Genomic DNA, 16,408 nt, shown 5'->3' on the forward strand with positions numbered 1-16,408 from the left:
GTACCCAAAACATCGACACCAGAGTCAGTGATGTAGTTCATCTTCAAAGAGAGCAACGTCTGTGTTGTTTCACGGAGGCTTGGTGTTTAAGGGCAGAGCTTCAAAAGCTTGTCTTTCACAGCAGTGTCACCTTTCCGCATTGTCCTCAGACTTTTTTCAAAACCCACACGCAATCATTTTATACAGACTGCAATCAGAACAACAGCGATCAAAGTGTATCTGTATCAGGCTGAAATGCATCATCTATCATTCAGTAGCCATGCACAGTTGTATGTAGTGTGTGTGTGTGTGTGTGTGTGTGTGTGTGTGTGTGTGTGTGTGTGTGTGTGTGCGTGTGTGTGCGTGTGTGCGCGTGCGTGCGTGCGTGCGTGCTGGGGGCATTAGTTGTTTTGCATTTTCCTTCCAATTACTGCCTGTTTTACAGTTCAGTGACCAAATGGATTTTAACTAAATGTTTTGTATTTCTGGTTATAGTGCCATTATAGTATGTTTGTAACCATGCAATCCTAAGATCAGAAAATCTGTTTGCACAAATGATAAAGCACAAAGACATGGTGCACTGGTGCCCATAAGGCAGGGGTCTCAAACTCCTATCCTGGAGGACTGTGGTAGCACTTTGTGATAGTGATTTCCAATCAGCCAGATTAGACCTAGAAACCAAGATGTGTGGACTTTAGTAAACCAATGACTTAAATTGTGCACATAAGTGCAGGAACACATCAAAGTCCAGCAGACACTGTGGCCCTCCAGGATTTCAGTATGAGATCCCTGCCATAATGCCACTTGACTTAATCAGACATCTCACATTGTTCTAGCTCTTATATTGAGAACACTTATCTCTGGGAAAAGGAGGAACTAATCTTCAGCCCTGAAGCACCTTTCTCACAGGACAGGAGTTACCATTAAGCACTTTGTGGAGCCTCTAGTTGTTAATATATTTAGTTTTCTGAAAAAACCTCATTTGCAAACAGAAGACTGCAACGTTCATTCAAGCACATCTACGCACTCACATGTCTTGCTGGAGGTCAGACATTTTGAATTGCCAGGGTGAGAAGTAAAATGAGTCACAGTTCCAACATATGGAGGCACTGTTGTAAATAGTTCTCATGTTGTGTCAACCTTGACCCTCAGCATCCTGTCTGAAAATGGCTTTTCCAGTAAAGTGTAAATGAAAACTAGTGTCGCTGGCATATTTATGTGAGTGCAGTATATATATATTTAGCAGTGCTAAAGCAGCGATGTAGATGGTTGGAACAATTTTTGTTGTTCCCAAGTATTATTGGTTTGTTGCTGTGGAGAACGTAGAAGTGTTAGTTTGTTGTAACAGAGAATTGTAATTTTTTTGTTTTGTTGCTGTAGTACAGTATATAGTTTTTGGTTTGTTACTGTTGACATGTTGGTATGTGGTTGTTTGTTTGCAGGTTAATTGTGTGAGCTGAACGTGTGTAGTTTAGCACTCAGTTTGAGTCTGGGTTGGGTTTCTGTTATGTGGCACTATTCAGCTGCTTCTTTACAAGGCTTTAAAGCATTCTTTCTAGGTGGCGCTGAATGCTGAAGCAAACACTAGGCCGTTCCACAGATAGATGATAAATGGATGATTTAGTGGGGGTGGTTGTGGTTAAGCATTATTGTATCACTGAATGTGTTTCTTTGTCACCTTTTCACCGCACTAAAATTATAGCAAGGGTTGCCAAACTTGTCCTTTATACATATAAACAACTTTATAAATAGGCTCAGGAATGTGAACGTGGTTCAGCTGTATTGAAATGTTTTCTGCAGCACCTGAGTTCTCCGCAGCCTGTATGCGGAGCTGTCTCTGTCACCCCTGGCTCTAAACGTACATTTTAACCAAGCGATGAATTCCAGGGCAAATTTATCCTCCGAGCACAAAGGGTCTTTTTGGGTCTTTCTGCTCCAGAGATCCCTTCTGTAGATAAGGTCTGCAGCAGCTCATGCCAGAAACTCAAGCTGGAACAGCCTCTGGGGGAAGGGGCGCTGGGGCCTGGGGAGTCCAGCATGCAGCTCCCCCTGTGTGGTGCCACACAGTGTGCTCACTCTCAGTTACGTTCATAATTTTACTCTGCTTCTGCGTTTTCCACGTGATTTACATCCAGGTCATATACTTGTCATTGGCCCAGTGTTTCCACCCTGTCAACAGTGCAGTTTGTGGGTAGAGATTAGTACAGCATGGCCCTGTGTTGGGCTGTTGGCTGGTGTCTCAAGCTTTATGCCCTTGTTTTTAGCACAGATATGTACTCTATAGTCCAGAATGAATCCTGGCTGTGTCAGTGGCAAACAGCCACAAAGGGTGAGGCGTAATTAGATATTTCCTGGCTCCTTTGTACAATAGCTACTTCTTGGGTTGATAGGGTACCTGTAGTCTGCCTGTGCCAAATCAGTTGTGAAGTCCTCTGGTGCAACAGCTGGACATCTCTGCTGGTGGATTACGGACAATCAGACTGCATCGGAGACATGTGCAGCTAAGAGGACACGCATCTACTCTGCAGTCACAAAAGGTCATTGTAGCTGTGGGACAGGCCTACAGTTAAAATGAGCATTCAAACTTGGGGATCAAATATGGCAATGAAAAAGTGTTTAGGAAATGGTGGAAATGGAAACCATGATGAAAGGCACTGACTACAGTCAAGTTTTGTGCTCATTTAGCCATGTCAGGCTGAATCGCGGCATCGACTGTGGTCCACCTTGCTTCCTCAGGGTGTTGTGTTGGCACTAGTTTGGTGTTTAAATGGCAGCCTGCCCACTAGGCCCAAAGTAGAGCCTGAGTAATGACGCGCTGCTGGCAGACACTCCCAGAATTCCTTTGTGTTTCCTCAATTCTGTTAACCCTACACCTGAAAGCAGGATGTGCTGGCCCATGGGCTATCCCAGCCAACAATAGCAACGCCTCCACCTCTCACCTCCACATTATGCAGAAACAAAACGCTTCTCATGTCTGCCAAGACATGGAAGAAAACTCCCAGAAATGTTCTAGTACAGGGCTGCCCAACCCTGTTCCTGAAGATCTACCATCCTGTTGGTTTTCACTCCAGCCCGAACAAGGCACACCTCATTCAATAGCTAGGGATTTCATTGAGCTGATAATTAGTAGAATCAGCTGTGCCAAAGTTGGCTTGTAATGAAAACCTACAGGATGGTAGATCTCCAGGAACAGGGTTGGGCAGCCATATTTTAATGTCATTTTTTTTTTTAGCACAGAACAAATACAGACATTGTACCTCAGAAGGGTAACATACTTCTTTTTCTCCCTGTCATTTTTGGATAAGTGCCTGGGTATTTATTAAGGGCGTCTGCTGTTGAAATGGTATATATGCACATGACATGTAATATTACATTAAGTGTTTTTAGGCAAGAATGATTTATCTTAGTTTAAAAGATAACATTTTTTGGAATTTGAAACTAAGTGGTATTATACAGAATGCACGCTTATGAAATTTGATTTAGCGTTCCCCTTGCGAACTTCAGATCTGCTGTACTAACATTGATTCACTGTGCTCTTGCGATGTGGACTATTTCCTTTAGTGGTTTGGTTGTGCTGTGAATGAAAAACCTCCCGAACAGCCCTCTATTCATCAAGCAAAAGCCGCCTGTGATCTCTGAACACCCTTCAATCACAGGTCTAAGCAGATGTTTGGCTCAGGTGGACCCGTCAAAGCTTCCATGGTAACAGCTGCCCCAGAAACCCGGAGCAATGACAGGATTGTGATTCTGGGCCCCTTCAAGAGCTGCCGTTCTACACCTCCTTGATGCTTTGATGTCATTTTCTTTTTGAAGTAACTTTCTCATCAGGTCCTCTTGATGCATTATGCATTATGAATCAAAACCTGCATTGCTGCATTGTAGCACTCTCTGTCAAACCTGTCACTACTGGAACACACGGACGGCATTTTTAACAAGCATCCAGGCTTCCAGGCGTGCTTAGCTTTGGTGGGAAGTAGCACTGTATTGTGGTGACAGTATAACAGCAGGGCCCTGGCACCTTATCACAGGGAGAGCTTTTCCTGAGATCTACGAGCCGGTAAACAGAGAAACGGCGTGGAGCTCATCAAACGTCAGCTGGGAGCCAATTCCCGCAGCGGCTGGGCAGTCCGCTCTTTGGTCCCAGACGGCACCGGCGCGAGTTTAGCGCTTTCATACGTCTGAAGGCGGGGGGGTGAGAGGGCCTCTAACAGGCAGCGCTGTAAATCCTGTTTCCACTGCATAGCGAGAGGCAGTCGGCCTCCACGGTCCCCCCCCCGCGTAAACCAGCAGCACGCCCCGGCCTCGCGCGGTAACGTTAGCCAGGCAGAGAGCTGCCTGCGGTCGCTCCTCGGTCTCTGTCAGCGTTCTCTGGCTATTTTCCTCACCAGGATAATATTGGTCGGCGTGGCGGGGCGCCGTCCCGCGTGCGCCGGTGTTCGTTGCGCTCGGTGGAGCGGAAGGCCCTCGGCGAGCGTACTGTGTGTGTTTAGGTTGAGATTGTGGTGTGGAGTGACGCCTGTGTGCGCGAGGGCCGTCAGTGAGGGACTGCTGCGCGTCTGTCACTGTGGTCCCCAGCCCTGAATACTTTCTCACGTACGCGCACACACACACACACACACACAGACACACACCATCCTTTGCTGTGCTGTAGATTGGATCTTGCTATACCACACCCAACTAAAACATTTTTGTTAGACTTACACCTTCTGAAAGTTCTATTGAAGTCTGTCTTAAATTTGATGAAATATGAAGAAATTCTGTTCTAAATGTAGTTTAGTAAGCGTGTGAATATAGGTAAAAGCTCCTGCTCACATATGGACTCAAATGCATTAATGCATGGTGAATGCATTGTCTACTCAAAACCCCCTTCTCGTCGTGTAAATTTGGACTAAGGGATGAGGATCTCATGACTGTCCATCATCGTATTTCTAGTTGCCCAGATTTTGTTAGCACAGTGTGCGCAGCGCTCAATTGCAGAGTGAGTGTTGGTAGTGAGCTGCGAGGTCACTTCCTGGACCTGTGTGTTTTGGGTTTGAGCCTACGGGCTGGGATTTAATATCCAGGCTCCTCGTCTTCCTCCCGGCAGGAAATGGAGTTCCATCCAGGACCGAGCAGGACTGTGAGACACTTCCAGAACGGGATACGAACGTTTTCCAAGAGCATGTTTTCCCAGAGAATGCTTTCCAAGGCCATGTTTTAGCAGTGAAATGGATACATTGCATTTAGACATAATTCACAACTGTGCATACATTTGGAAATAAATAACTGGGGGAACCTGGAACCTGATATTTCACCTCTGCCGCGCTCCTCACATACAGTCATAAAAAGACATATTTCCCGTATCGCTAGCGAACATCTGAAGGAGTGTAAAAGAATGTGCCATGCACGCGAAGCTGAAAGAGGCATTCCATCATCTGCAGCCACAGCCTGCACAGACCCACCCAAGTGAGGAAGATCAGTTTAAGTAGTGTCCTGCCCCACTGAAAGCCATTTGTCACAGATACCCTGCGGTCAGAGCAGCTGCTTGTCCGTGTGGTCCTGATGCATCTCAGGGAGATTTTCATTGCAGTGTTAGCACGATTTGAGTCCAGGCAGTCGAAGCAGAAATTAAATGCCTAAAGGATTACCATAGGTTGCACCCTGGTAATCTGTAATTCAGTGCATTTCTGGCAATAGAATGGATGCATGCCCAGGCAGATCTTCTTTACCCAAGATTTGGGCACTGTGTGTGTAGAAGAGTGAAGGAGGCAAGCCTAATGGTGGTTATAGTCGATCAAGGTCTGAAGTCTCAGCATGTCTCTTACCTAAGACCTTGAGAGAAATATTCAACAAACCAGAGTAAACATGTTTTCTTATCCGGCCATCACTTGCATGCACCCAAGGTATCTGCGCACTACTACTTACCATGCAAGTTTGTTCACCAAATATGACATGTTCAGTTCTGTATGGTGCACCACACATGCTGCCTCTCCGATTATTGGGACACTGCTTCTGAAATGATATGAAACTTAGAATCGCAACTAAATGGTCGTAGTGCCATGGTTATGGTCAAATCTTTCCACTGGAAACTACTCACCTCTGAACTACCAGTAACCTAGAGGATCATGTGAGCTGAACAGTGTGTAGAGAGGAACCACTGGACTGGGTTCAGGCAGTGGCAGCTGATGGAGCCATTTGCATCTCTGACACAGAGATATAAGCACTGAAAAGAGCCTTCAAGGATTATATTTGAAATTTCAACACTCTGCAGAGCAATGGAATCACTCCTTCTATGATCCCAGAATCAAATGATTGCACAATAGCACAGTACCCGTAAATATGTACACTTTGGTTACCTGCTCAATGTTCACTGAGGGGAAAAAGATATTCACTGTATTTTGTGATCAGTTTTTGACTAATTAAAACATACCTGTGATAGTGTCACTGAAAAGGTTTGTCTGCTGTGTGCACACTCCCTCTACTGACCAGAAGGCAGAAATGCATCACATCAGTGGTCAATATGCTAGTTTTTTGAGAATTTAACAGTGACTATTGTACCATCAAATTATTATGTTACAAAATAAATGCTTGAAAAGTCACAGTTGCTTGCTTTACGTGTATTTATGTGCAGAAATGACTGGTTTGCTGATAAAATTTTTTTTTTGGAATAGTCTGGAATAGTCTGACCCTATGGCCTGTTTTGTGTTGTAGGACTACCTGGCTCATATCATTGACACTGGCGACCTTCCCATGCGGCCTGAGCAGGTGTCTGACCTGTTTGGAAACATTGAGGACATCTATGAGTTCAATAGGTAAGAAGTTATTGTTACTTTTCTTCTCAAATGCCATCATGGAGGAAGTTTAAGCTACTTACTTTATTTTACTTAAAGAGATAATGCCCGTAGGCTGCTATATGCATGTGCTGAACACATGACAAAAAAAACAGAACGTTTCGATCCCTCAGGGACATTCATCAGGTAGCAAAGCTCTGCCATTTTACCTGTATGTATAGGAGTGGTTACATAACCTCATTTAACTTTTTCTTCTTGGAAGCGTTTTTCTTCTTGTGCCGACATTATTTTTTATGTGATTCATCCTCAGTCCACTACCTGTGGAGAGCCGTTTCGTATGTGTGCCCTTTCAGAGCCCTACTTTACTGTGATTTAGCAGGTCCTCTAGTCCAGAGAGACTTCCAGTGCGAACACTGAGAAAAGATCAGGGATTCAAGTGCTTCAGTATCCTGGAGGAGGAAAGTATAGTATCCCAAGAGAGGCAGACCATGCAAGAAGTGCAGATTTGATATTGAGCATTACCCTACTGAACATTAAAGCAAGTTATACAAACAAGAAAAAAACTGTCCTTATAAACATTGAGTTAATATATATTTTATATGCATTCACATGGCGACCTATATACTGAGATGTAAAAATAAAATAAAATAAAAAGTCATCTTGGTTATATGCCCAATTCCTGCTACCAGTTTCCATATCTTTAGTGAAGGTGTTTATGCTGCCCAGACCATGGCGTCACTTTCTCTGACTCAGCAGATGCATTCTCAGATCCCAGGCCAAACTGGCAAAGGAAACACCTCAGGACAGCACTGAGGGTCACAGGGAAGCAAAGCCCTGGCATGTTTTTGAAATACAAACACCGTGGCCTCGTCCCCCACCCACATGTTACCGTCGGCAGTTGGAGCTCAGTAGAGTCAAAGCTGCTTTGTAAAAATGACTGTATTCTCTCAGATGGCCTGTCAGCCTTTTTTTCTCAGGGCCTGATCCATTAGAGGGGCCTATCCACAGCCACCAAAGCCATGTAGCACCTGGCAGCGAGGGCATCCCAGCTTTGGTCAGGGCTGTTCTGTTACTACACCCCAGCCACTGTTGGTTAACTTCAGTAACAAAATCAGTGTGTAATACAACAACTGAAGTGGGGAAGTTATTCTTTTTTATGCTCATTTTTTTTTGGGCATGGGTATTTTATATGGATATTTTCTGCAAGAAGGAGGTTTTACTAGAAGGCCTTTAATGAAAGCTGCAAAACACATTTCAAATGAAGACGAGAGAGTACTGCTCAGGGGCGTCTGTTTTTCTGTTTTAGTGCTGGCACTGAAAACCATACACAATCTCATACCGAACATACTGAACTCATAAACACACTGTATTTGGACACATTATTACAATATTTGGATGAAAATGGTCACAGGAAATTCTAATCAGAATGCAATGCATTGAAATACACAAAATATTGCCATTGAATGGAACTATTTGACTCCAGTACAGTTATTTAAGCCAGGACATTGATGTACAATAGGATGATACAAGTTCCTGAGAAACCTGTGTTTCCGGTTGAAGAAGCATGCCACACAGAACCAATCCCTTCCCAGCTCCGTTCTCCAGCCTTTTCTCACCATCCATGTTGTATGGACATAGTGTTCCTCCTTCCCGTGCCTCTCCACATAGTACTGTCTTTGGTCTTCTCATTAGATCTGTGTTCCTTCGCTTGATTGAAATGAAACCACCATACAAAGCCTTCTTCATACAAAGAATCCAATAGTTTGTCTCTCCACGCGCTGATTAGAACCTGAATGTGGACAGTGACCTCAAATGTGGGGTCATGTGCATTTCAGGGCTGGCTTGGCAATTTGCGCTCTTTGTGTTGTCTTCTTTCATTATTCAGTGGATCGAGTGGGGAGTGCTTTATTTGCGTGGGATGGCCTTGGATGGTAAGAGGTAGCGTTTTGGTTTGTGCATGCCGAGGTTGAAGTTTCGTTTGCAGTGGCTCCTGCATGGGTTTTCTTTCCCAGTGTGATTAGTTCATGGAGGCTTTGCCCTCTATGTGTGGGATTACCCCCTTAGATATAGGTTCTTTGCAGTCTGCCCAAAACAAGCAAATATTGCTCTTTGATTAGAGCAAGATCACTGCCAATGACAGAATAATAGTACAGGGCTTGCAGCCACTGAAGACAGCTTCTCAGAAGCAAGCGCTCTGTTTCTGATTTGGCACCACCAGTGTGTTATTGTTTGCCTTCTGTGATCAGTCTCTTTTTAAGTGCATTTGTCTCACAGACTGCTTGGGTTCATAGACCAAACTTTTTTGCCTTTACAGCGAGCTCTTGCAGACTCTGGACATGTGCGAGAATGACCCCGTGGCCATCGCCAGGTGCTTTGTGGACAAGGTGCACAAAATTCATTCTAAAACTCACAATCGCAGTTTCTTATGTCTTACGATTCCTTTGTTAACTTGGCGCATATGTGTAGTATATATATATGTAGTATATGTGAGTAGTTGTGTTGAAGAACCAGAGCCCGCTTTTTGGCAAATAATGTCGCCTTCTGTTCACAGAGCCAGGATTTTGAAATCTACACACAGTACTGCACAAACTACCCCAAGTAAGTGAAAGACAAGTGGCTAAATTTCAGCTGATTAGTGGGACAAGCAGAGCCCCCACCTTTGTGTGAGATTGTGTGTGATGAATGGGAAGGTCATGTGATGCACAGAAGGGCCATCACTTGACTAGGAATTCTCAGGTCAATGAGATGACTGTAGAGGTAATCAGCAATCCTGCCTGTACACTTAGCATATTTCCCTGTACCACTGAAGCCTGCAAATACTCTCCACAGACCTGAACATATGAGCTCTGTGCTGGCCTGACTGCAATTATATTTTTTCATGTCTTGAATTTACTTACCACTGGAGCGTGAAAGAAATGTTGTGCTGCATCCCATTCATGTACTTAGCCAGCCTGGGAAACCTGGCAGGATTTCAGTGGCACAGCTGCCATGTTTTTTTAATTGTCCTCCATAAACCTCTTATGCTAAAAATGGGCATATCTGAAATGTAAAGATAAGCCATATGATTGATGTCTATGTGCCACCTACTGGTAAAAAATGGCATTGCAAGGTCTATATCTGTTGTTACCCTACTGGTGACAGTTGCTGATAATGAATGCCATACATATGCCAGTATGTAAACCTGACAACATCACCACAAGCTTCAGTTGATTTGTATGACCTAACAAAGCTGCAAAGGATAACATTTTCACAAATGAACTATTTCTGGGAAGTAAAAGGCTTCAGACTGTTAGAAACAAGACTGATTAGCTGCATGACATCTGCCAGAACCAGATGTACTCAAAATTTATTGAGTTGTCAGCACTTCCCAGTGTATGCCCTCCACCATTTGATACTATTTTATTATTAAAACCTGCACTCCAGGAAATCTCTGTATGTGCAGCTGGTCTGCTTGTCAAGTTTGGCAGAGTTTCAGTTCAGAGAAAGGCAGGGATTCTGCAGACCATGTGACTCCCCCCACCTACATAGTCTCTTGCCATTGGCTGAGCAGTTCTGGGGTCCAGCCAGAGTATTACGCCTAACAGCCAGGTGTTTCAGTTCCACTGCTGCAAATTTATTCCACTTTTTAATAATTATATATGAAACACGTCTTTTATCATGCACAATTCTGAAAGTTTTAAGCCCAATTCAGACCAAAGATTCATGGCCCAGTAAGCTGCAACTGGCGACTCATTGCGATGTTCTAAAACTTGCCACCTGCAAGTAAATAAGCTGAATCTCCTGCAACAGCAAACGGCAGCATTGAACATTCTGAGACGGGTAGTTCATACTGCTGCAAGTACTCACTGCAGCATTCCAAATGGTTTTGTCGCACGGCCAATCTTTTGTGTGAACTGGGCTTTAGAGCTCTGTGCTGCTCTTCTGTAAGCTGTGCTGTTCGCCTGTGTCTTAATTAACGCTGCGATATCCTTTCTGCATGCAGCTCGGTTGCTGCTCTGACAGACTGCATGAGGAGCAAGGCTCTGGCCAAGTTCTTCCGGGACCGGCAGGCCTCTTTGAAACGTTCCCTCCCGCTGGGGTCCTATCTGCTCAAACCAGTCCAGAGGATCCTCAAGTACCACCTGCTGCTTCAGGTATACTCCCTTCCCTGGCCCCTCCCAGCTTCCTCTGTGTCCTTTAGCCTCGCATAGCACCACAGAGCCCTGTTCAGACTCCGCCTCTCCCAGCAACCTCATAGTCTCTACCAGCTTTCTGTGTGCGGTTACACCCAAGAACCAGGCTTGACTCGCAGGTTCTCTGCCTCTACAGGAGATTGCCAAACATTTTGACCCCCTGGAGGAAGGCTACGAGGTGATAGAGGAAGCCATCGACACCATGACGGGCGTGGCCTGGTACATCAATGACATGAAGAGGAAGCACGAGCACGCGGTTCGACTGCAGGTCTGGGGCCTTTACATGCTTGTACACGTTCATATCCTCCATATATACACACACACACACACATGCTAAACACTGATCCTGGTTCCACATCCACTGTTAATATTAAATTATCATGGATGCACAAAATTAGCTTCTTCTACTTTTCTGACCTTCAGTTGGCATTCTCCAATAAAACGATGCAGCAAACAAGCAAAGGGAACTTTCCAGTATAAGACGTCTGTGTAGATGCAGTCAAGAAGAGATAACAGGCAAACTGTAGCACAGCCTTGCCAAAATATGAGTAATCAGAGATATGAGTAATAAAAGTAAATAAAGAATAAGAAATGAGAGTAAGTATGGCTTTGATTTCATGCATATTTTACTGGGATCTCTCCCCCCTTGTTGTGCAGGAGGTCCAGTCACTGCTCATTAATTGGAAAGGGCCTGACCTCACCACCTACGGAGAGCTGGTCCTGGAGGGGACGTTCCGTGTCCACCGTGCCAGGAAGGAGAAGACGCTCTTCCTTTTCGAAAAGATGCTCATCTTCACCAAGAAGAGAGGGGAACACTATGTCTACAAATCGCACTTCTCGGTAAGGGCGCTGGAGTGCTGTGCCGTGAGGAAAACATGGTCTCCACCATCCAGTTTGTAACGAGGGCCGTCTCATCTGTCTTAGTGCTCCACGCTGATGCTGATCGAAAGCACCAAGGACTCCCTGTGCTTCAGCATCGCCCACTTCAAGCACCCCAAGCAGCCTCAGACGGTGCAGGTGAGTGTGCACATGCTACTGGCCTCAAAGGTTTTTACCCAAAGCCAATTTTCCAGTCAACGGTGTCTTTAATTTGCCAATGTTTGCCTTTGCCAATAAAAACCCATCTGTGTTAACTCCACTAATGCCATCTTCGAGGCTTTGTATAATTTTCTGTTGATTCTATTTACTGTTTGACAATGGGATGAGTAGATACCTTCATGTATGCTGTCAAATATTTGTACAGACAGCCTCTTATGTTTTCACTTATACTACTGGGTCACTAAAATGCTTTCATTAGGGCAGTGTTTTGAGTCTGGAAATATTTTTCTGTGTGATCAACCTGGCTGTTTCTCTACCCAAAATGTATTTATTTCAATACATATCAGTCCTTTACTGTTTTTTAATTTTATATACCTACAGGCCAAGACTGTTGAGGAGAAAAGACTATGGGCGCATCACATAAAGAGGCTCATTTTAGAAAACCACCATGCCATCATTCCACAGAAGGTACACATTGGGTCTGCGTATTTAATATAGATTTTTCTACCCAGAGTACTGGGCACATTAACAAAGTGTTGAATTGTTTTTTATTGTTTTAAGAGCTTTTCATTCATTTTTCCTTCAGGCTAAAGAGGCTATTCTAGAGATGGACTCCATATGTGAGTATCAGCTGAAAAGTTGTTTGCTGTTGATGGAGATTGCATGGTCACGTTCATTCCCTTGTCTGTGTTCATTTCCCAAGACGGAGCAGAATGAAATATTTGCAGACATTGTAACAGAGATTAGCGATGCTGCTGCTGTGGAGGATAAAAGGATTTGGGAATAAGAGCGCCAGAAACACTATTAGTGAGGTTTTGAAAGTTGAAAATGAAATGAAAACGGTGAGAGGGCTGGGGAAAATGGTGAGAGATGTATAGAGGTGTCACAATGCCGTGGGGACGCATAGGTACGCTCCGCGGGCATTTCTCGTCCCTCCGGCTGTTCGGCGTCCTCAGTGCAGCATCTCTCTCCCCAGACCCATCGAAATACCGGTACAGCCCAGAGAGAATGAAGAAAGCCGTGTCCTGCCAATCAGACGACTTCACGGGCGGAGGGCGGCAAGGAAGGAGGCAGTCAGGTGAGCGACTTGTCCCCCGCTCAACTCTCCCTCCCTCCTTCCTTTCAACTTCTGCTCTCATATATCATTTACTGCACTGAACATTCTTTCATCTGGAGTGGGAAAAAAGGTTCTTTTTATAACTATAAAAAGATTGCCCTTCACTGCATCTACCTTTATCCAAGGCACCGTTCCCCCAAATCACTATACACATTCCCAGTCCATCAGTCACATTGATGGAATTTTAAAAACAAGTGAATTTGTGAGAAAATATTTGTTAGAAAAGCTTTTACTGCGCAAAATGTACCAGATGGTATAAGAAACATTAGTGAGTCAATTACATTAAACCCTGGTAAAACACTGACTGCGCAAGTAGAGATACAAAGCACTGAAATTCTAAATCATCAGTGTCATCGCCAGCAACAAAAATACAAGCAAGTATAACACTCAGACAGAATCCTGCATAAAATTACAGCAGACTGTTAATTAAACTAATAATAAATACTTCAATTTTCTATATTATTATAATATTTTAAAGCCATAATATTCATACACACATTAACTGTGCTTAGAAAGGTTTTTAACTTAGAAAATATATGATACATAATGAGCCTTTAGCTATTCTAAATTTAATGCATTGAGTTAACTCTAGTACTGCATTAGGGTGCTGGAGTGAGTGCAGCTCATTCAGGCGGCTTCAATAGGAATGCATTTTCCCTCTTGGTTATTTCCCATAACATATTCGAGGGCTGTGTTAATAATGGGACCGGATTTCCTAATCAATCTGTTTACTCAGTTTGCATCAAAACAAGGACCATATTTAAAGGTCCGCTGTAAACAGTGAAGCGGTGCTTCTGCGTGTGTTCTCTCTGAAAAACTCGCTGACTATCCATCTCCATGTCATTGATTCCTTTCAGAACCAGCCAAGCAGATCATAAAGAACACTATAGGTAAGAGAGTAATAGCACGTCCCGCTTATTGTTGTCCTGTAATCAGCAACGACGCCTCCACTGAAGCGCATTTCCGAAACGAGCGGGCTGCAGCTATTGAAAATTGTGGTTCAATTTAAGCAGCCGCTTCAGTATTTGTGACATTTGCAAAAGAGGTCCACTGTGTGCATTAGCCAGGGAGGCAGCATGTGGTGACCACCTCAGATTTAAGGCCTCTTCACATAAAGCAAATGGCCACCGACTAATGAGGATGGGTCGTTTTTGGGAACTAATTTCTGTTCTTTGTGATGAAAGAAGCCAGAACACACTTTCCTTAATTCCATCCAAGAACATCTTTTGCTGCTATCATTATAATCCAGGATTATTGTGTCCAGTTGTATCCCTGTCTCAGATCTACAAATAACAGATGTATTGGCCTATAGTTGTCAAGGTAGAGTGGAAATTCAAATTCTGTCAGAATTGGTTTGATTATATTAAGTACAGCTTAATATATACAATAATGCTATAAAATACAAACATAGCTCACTGATTGTGTTTATTTGTGAGCCTTAACAATATGATTGGATTGAGTAGTGAAATTGTTGATGAATTATTTTATTTACATTATATTTTGAGAAAGAATTGATAGCACGGTATATGCTTTTTCTGCCACAGCTTTTACCCGCCTGAAGAAGTTAAAAATATCTTGAAAACCTTTTTTAAAAGTTGCACCCTCCTGCTCTCTGGCTGGTTGCTTTTGGCAGTCAGGGCAGGGAAGGTTGTTTCAGGCTAGTCTCACAATGCCAGATGTTGTTTGTTCTATAAAACTGGAGTGAAAGTGAGAGGAAGCTTTAGTAATCAAGGCTGCTAACAGAAAGACAAGCCGCTAGGCTGCTTTCACAGCCCTGATGCCCGTGTAATATAAGGGCCCAGTGACCGGCATGCTCCAGCACACCGGACCATCGTGTTGCACCTCTGTCAGTCTGGCTTCAAAGGCAGTTCGGTAGCAGACAGCCCCGGCACCGCAGTCCTCTTGAGGAGATCAAAGGCCAGGCTCTCGCCTTCTCTGCCCACGCAAATAATGATGTTAATAATGCGTTGCATTATTGAAAGTCTCTGTGATGCTTTTGGTCTTTTCAGTTGTCACATTTGATTTTGGCCTCCGATCAGTAGGATTCCTCTTTTGTGAATTTTAATTCGCCGGCCGTGACAGGGAAAGCGAAACAGTTTTTGCGCGAACCTTTCTTTTCACCCCCCTCCCACCGCATGCAGTTTGGACGCAAGTTTAATGAAGTTGTCATTTTCATTTCTGTTTCCCTGGCTTCGTTGGCAATGGAATGGGTGGGGGCTTGTCATCTTGTGTTGAAGCTGATTGAGTTTTTGAAAGAATGTTGTATTATTCATGCTAGTCAGTGATAAAAATATAAAAACCTTCATGTCACGAAGGTCCGGTTCTCGGGCTCGATCAGATTGTGAATGTGTAAATGACCAAACCTGGGTTGAAGTGGATAAAGGTAGCGGTCAGTTGTCCTATTATTAATGCACATTCAGATGCAAATTGTTTTGCACAGCTCTGAGCAGAACATTTCTTTATTAGAACACATTTAAAGAGCTGTGATGTCATGTTATTATACCTTTGGCATCATGCATTTTAATAATTCTTATCAAAAATTTTGTATTTATTGTTTTCCTTGTATGATTATTCATATTTGATGTTTGTTTTTTTTTCTTTTTCTGTTTTCTCCCCATTTATCTACATGAACTCTGCAGCCATTCTCAAGGTAAGCCCTGAGAGATAAGCCTGGACTCCAGGACTTGAGTTTGACAAAGTCTGTGTTTACTCTGTGCTGTGTTGTGCTGTTTCTCATTAATGGATTCAGGGAGATTTAGGGTTCTGCAAATGCCAGGCTAATTGTGAGTGTGATTTCCAATGTGCTCCAGGAAGATAACCGTCATGCGGGTAATTGGAATGAAGGTCCAGAATCTGTTTTGCAAGGGACAGGGTTGTCTGGTTGCAAGGGACAGGCAGAAATGACAAGAAAGTGCAGAGCTCAGATCAGTTTAAGTGTAGAACTGAAGTTGCTTATTAAAAGTGAAGGGTTTTGGTTCAATCTGTTAAATGCAGGGACAGCATGTTGTTGTTTTCTGGTTAAATTTGAAGGTCCTTGTTTTCAGCACCACTGGGAAAACGCGATGTGATTTCCACACATCCGCTTGCATGAATCACATCTGTGTCGCCCACATTCCACACCCTCTCACCCCTGTTCTGCTGCCAGGTCTTCATTGTGTCACTCTGGGCTTCCATAAATGCTCAGTATATTTATCTTGCAGTTAACGCAAGGGACCAGGGGAAATGATTAAATATATATGCGTTCCGTTTATTTAATAGAGTACTTTCATATATGCCTTTTTAGTTTGAATTGGAGATGGTTCGACAGCTTGACTCACTTTGTCATATGTAAA

At 43.7% G+C, this 16,408-nt stretch overlaps 1 protein-coding gene across 7 annotated transcripts in view; it reads left to right on the top strand.

Annotated features, from left to right (window-relative positions):
- The window catches only part of LOC118234899 (pleckstrin homology domain-containing family G member 3), a 69,995-nt gene that overhangs the window by 43,746 nt on the left and 9,841 nt on the right, over positions 1-16,408 (top strand). For all 7 annotated transcript variants that reach the window (XM_035431777.1, XM_035431768.1, XM_035431785.1 and 4 more), the window contains 12 exons: positions 6,670-6,770; positions 9,064-9,133; positions 9,301-9,347; positions 10,732-10,882; positions 11,058-11,189; positions 11,579-11,761; positions 11,846-11,938; positions 12,341-12,427; positions 12,546-12,579; positions 12,936-13,037; positions 13,934-13,966; positions 15,716-15,726. In XM_035431777.1, coding sequence (XP_035287668.1) covers positions 6,670-6,770; positions 9,064-9,133; positions 9,301-9,347; positions 10,732-10,882; positions 11,058-11,189; positions 11,579-11,761; positions 11,846-11,938; positions 12,341-12,427; positions 12,546-12,579; positions 12,936-13,037; positions 13,934-13,966; positions 15,716-15,726 — 1,044 coding nt within the window. The remainder of the gene's footprint in view (positions 1-6,669; positions 6,771-9,063; positions 9,134-9,300; positions 9,348-10,731; positions 10,883-11,057; positions 11,190-11,578; positions 11,762-11,845; positions 11,939-12,340; positions 12,428-12,545; positions 12,580-12,935; positions 13,038-13,933; positions 13,967-15,715; positions 15,727-16,408) is intronic.

The sequence above is a fragment of the Anguilla anguilla genome, chromosome 1 (genome assembly GCF_013347855.1).
Source record: "Anguilla anguilla isolate fAngAng1 chromosome 1, fAngAng1.pri, whole genome shotgun sequence".
In the NCBI taxonomy this organism is placed as follows: domain Eukaryota; kingdom Metazoa; phylum Chordata; class Actinopteri; order Anguilliformes; family Anguillidae; genus Anguilla; species Anguilla anguilla.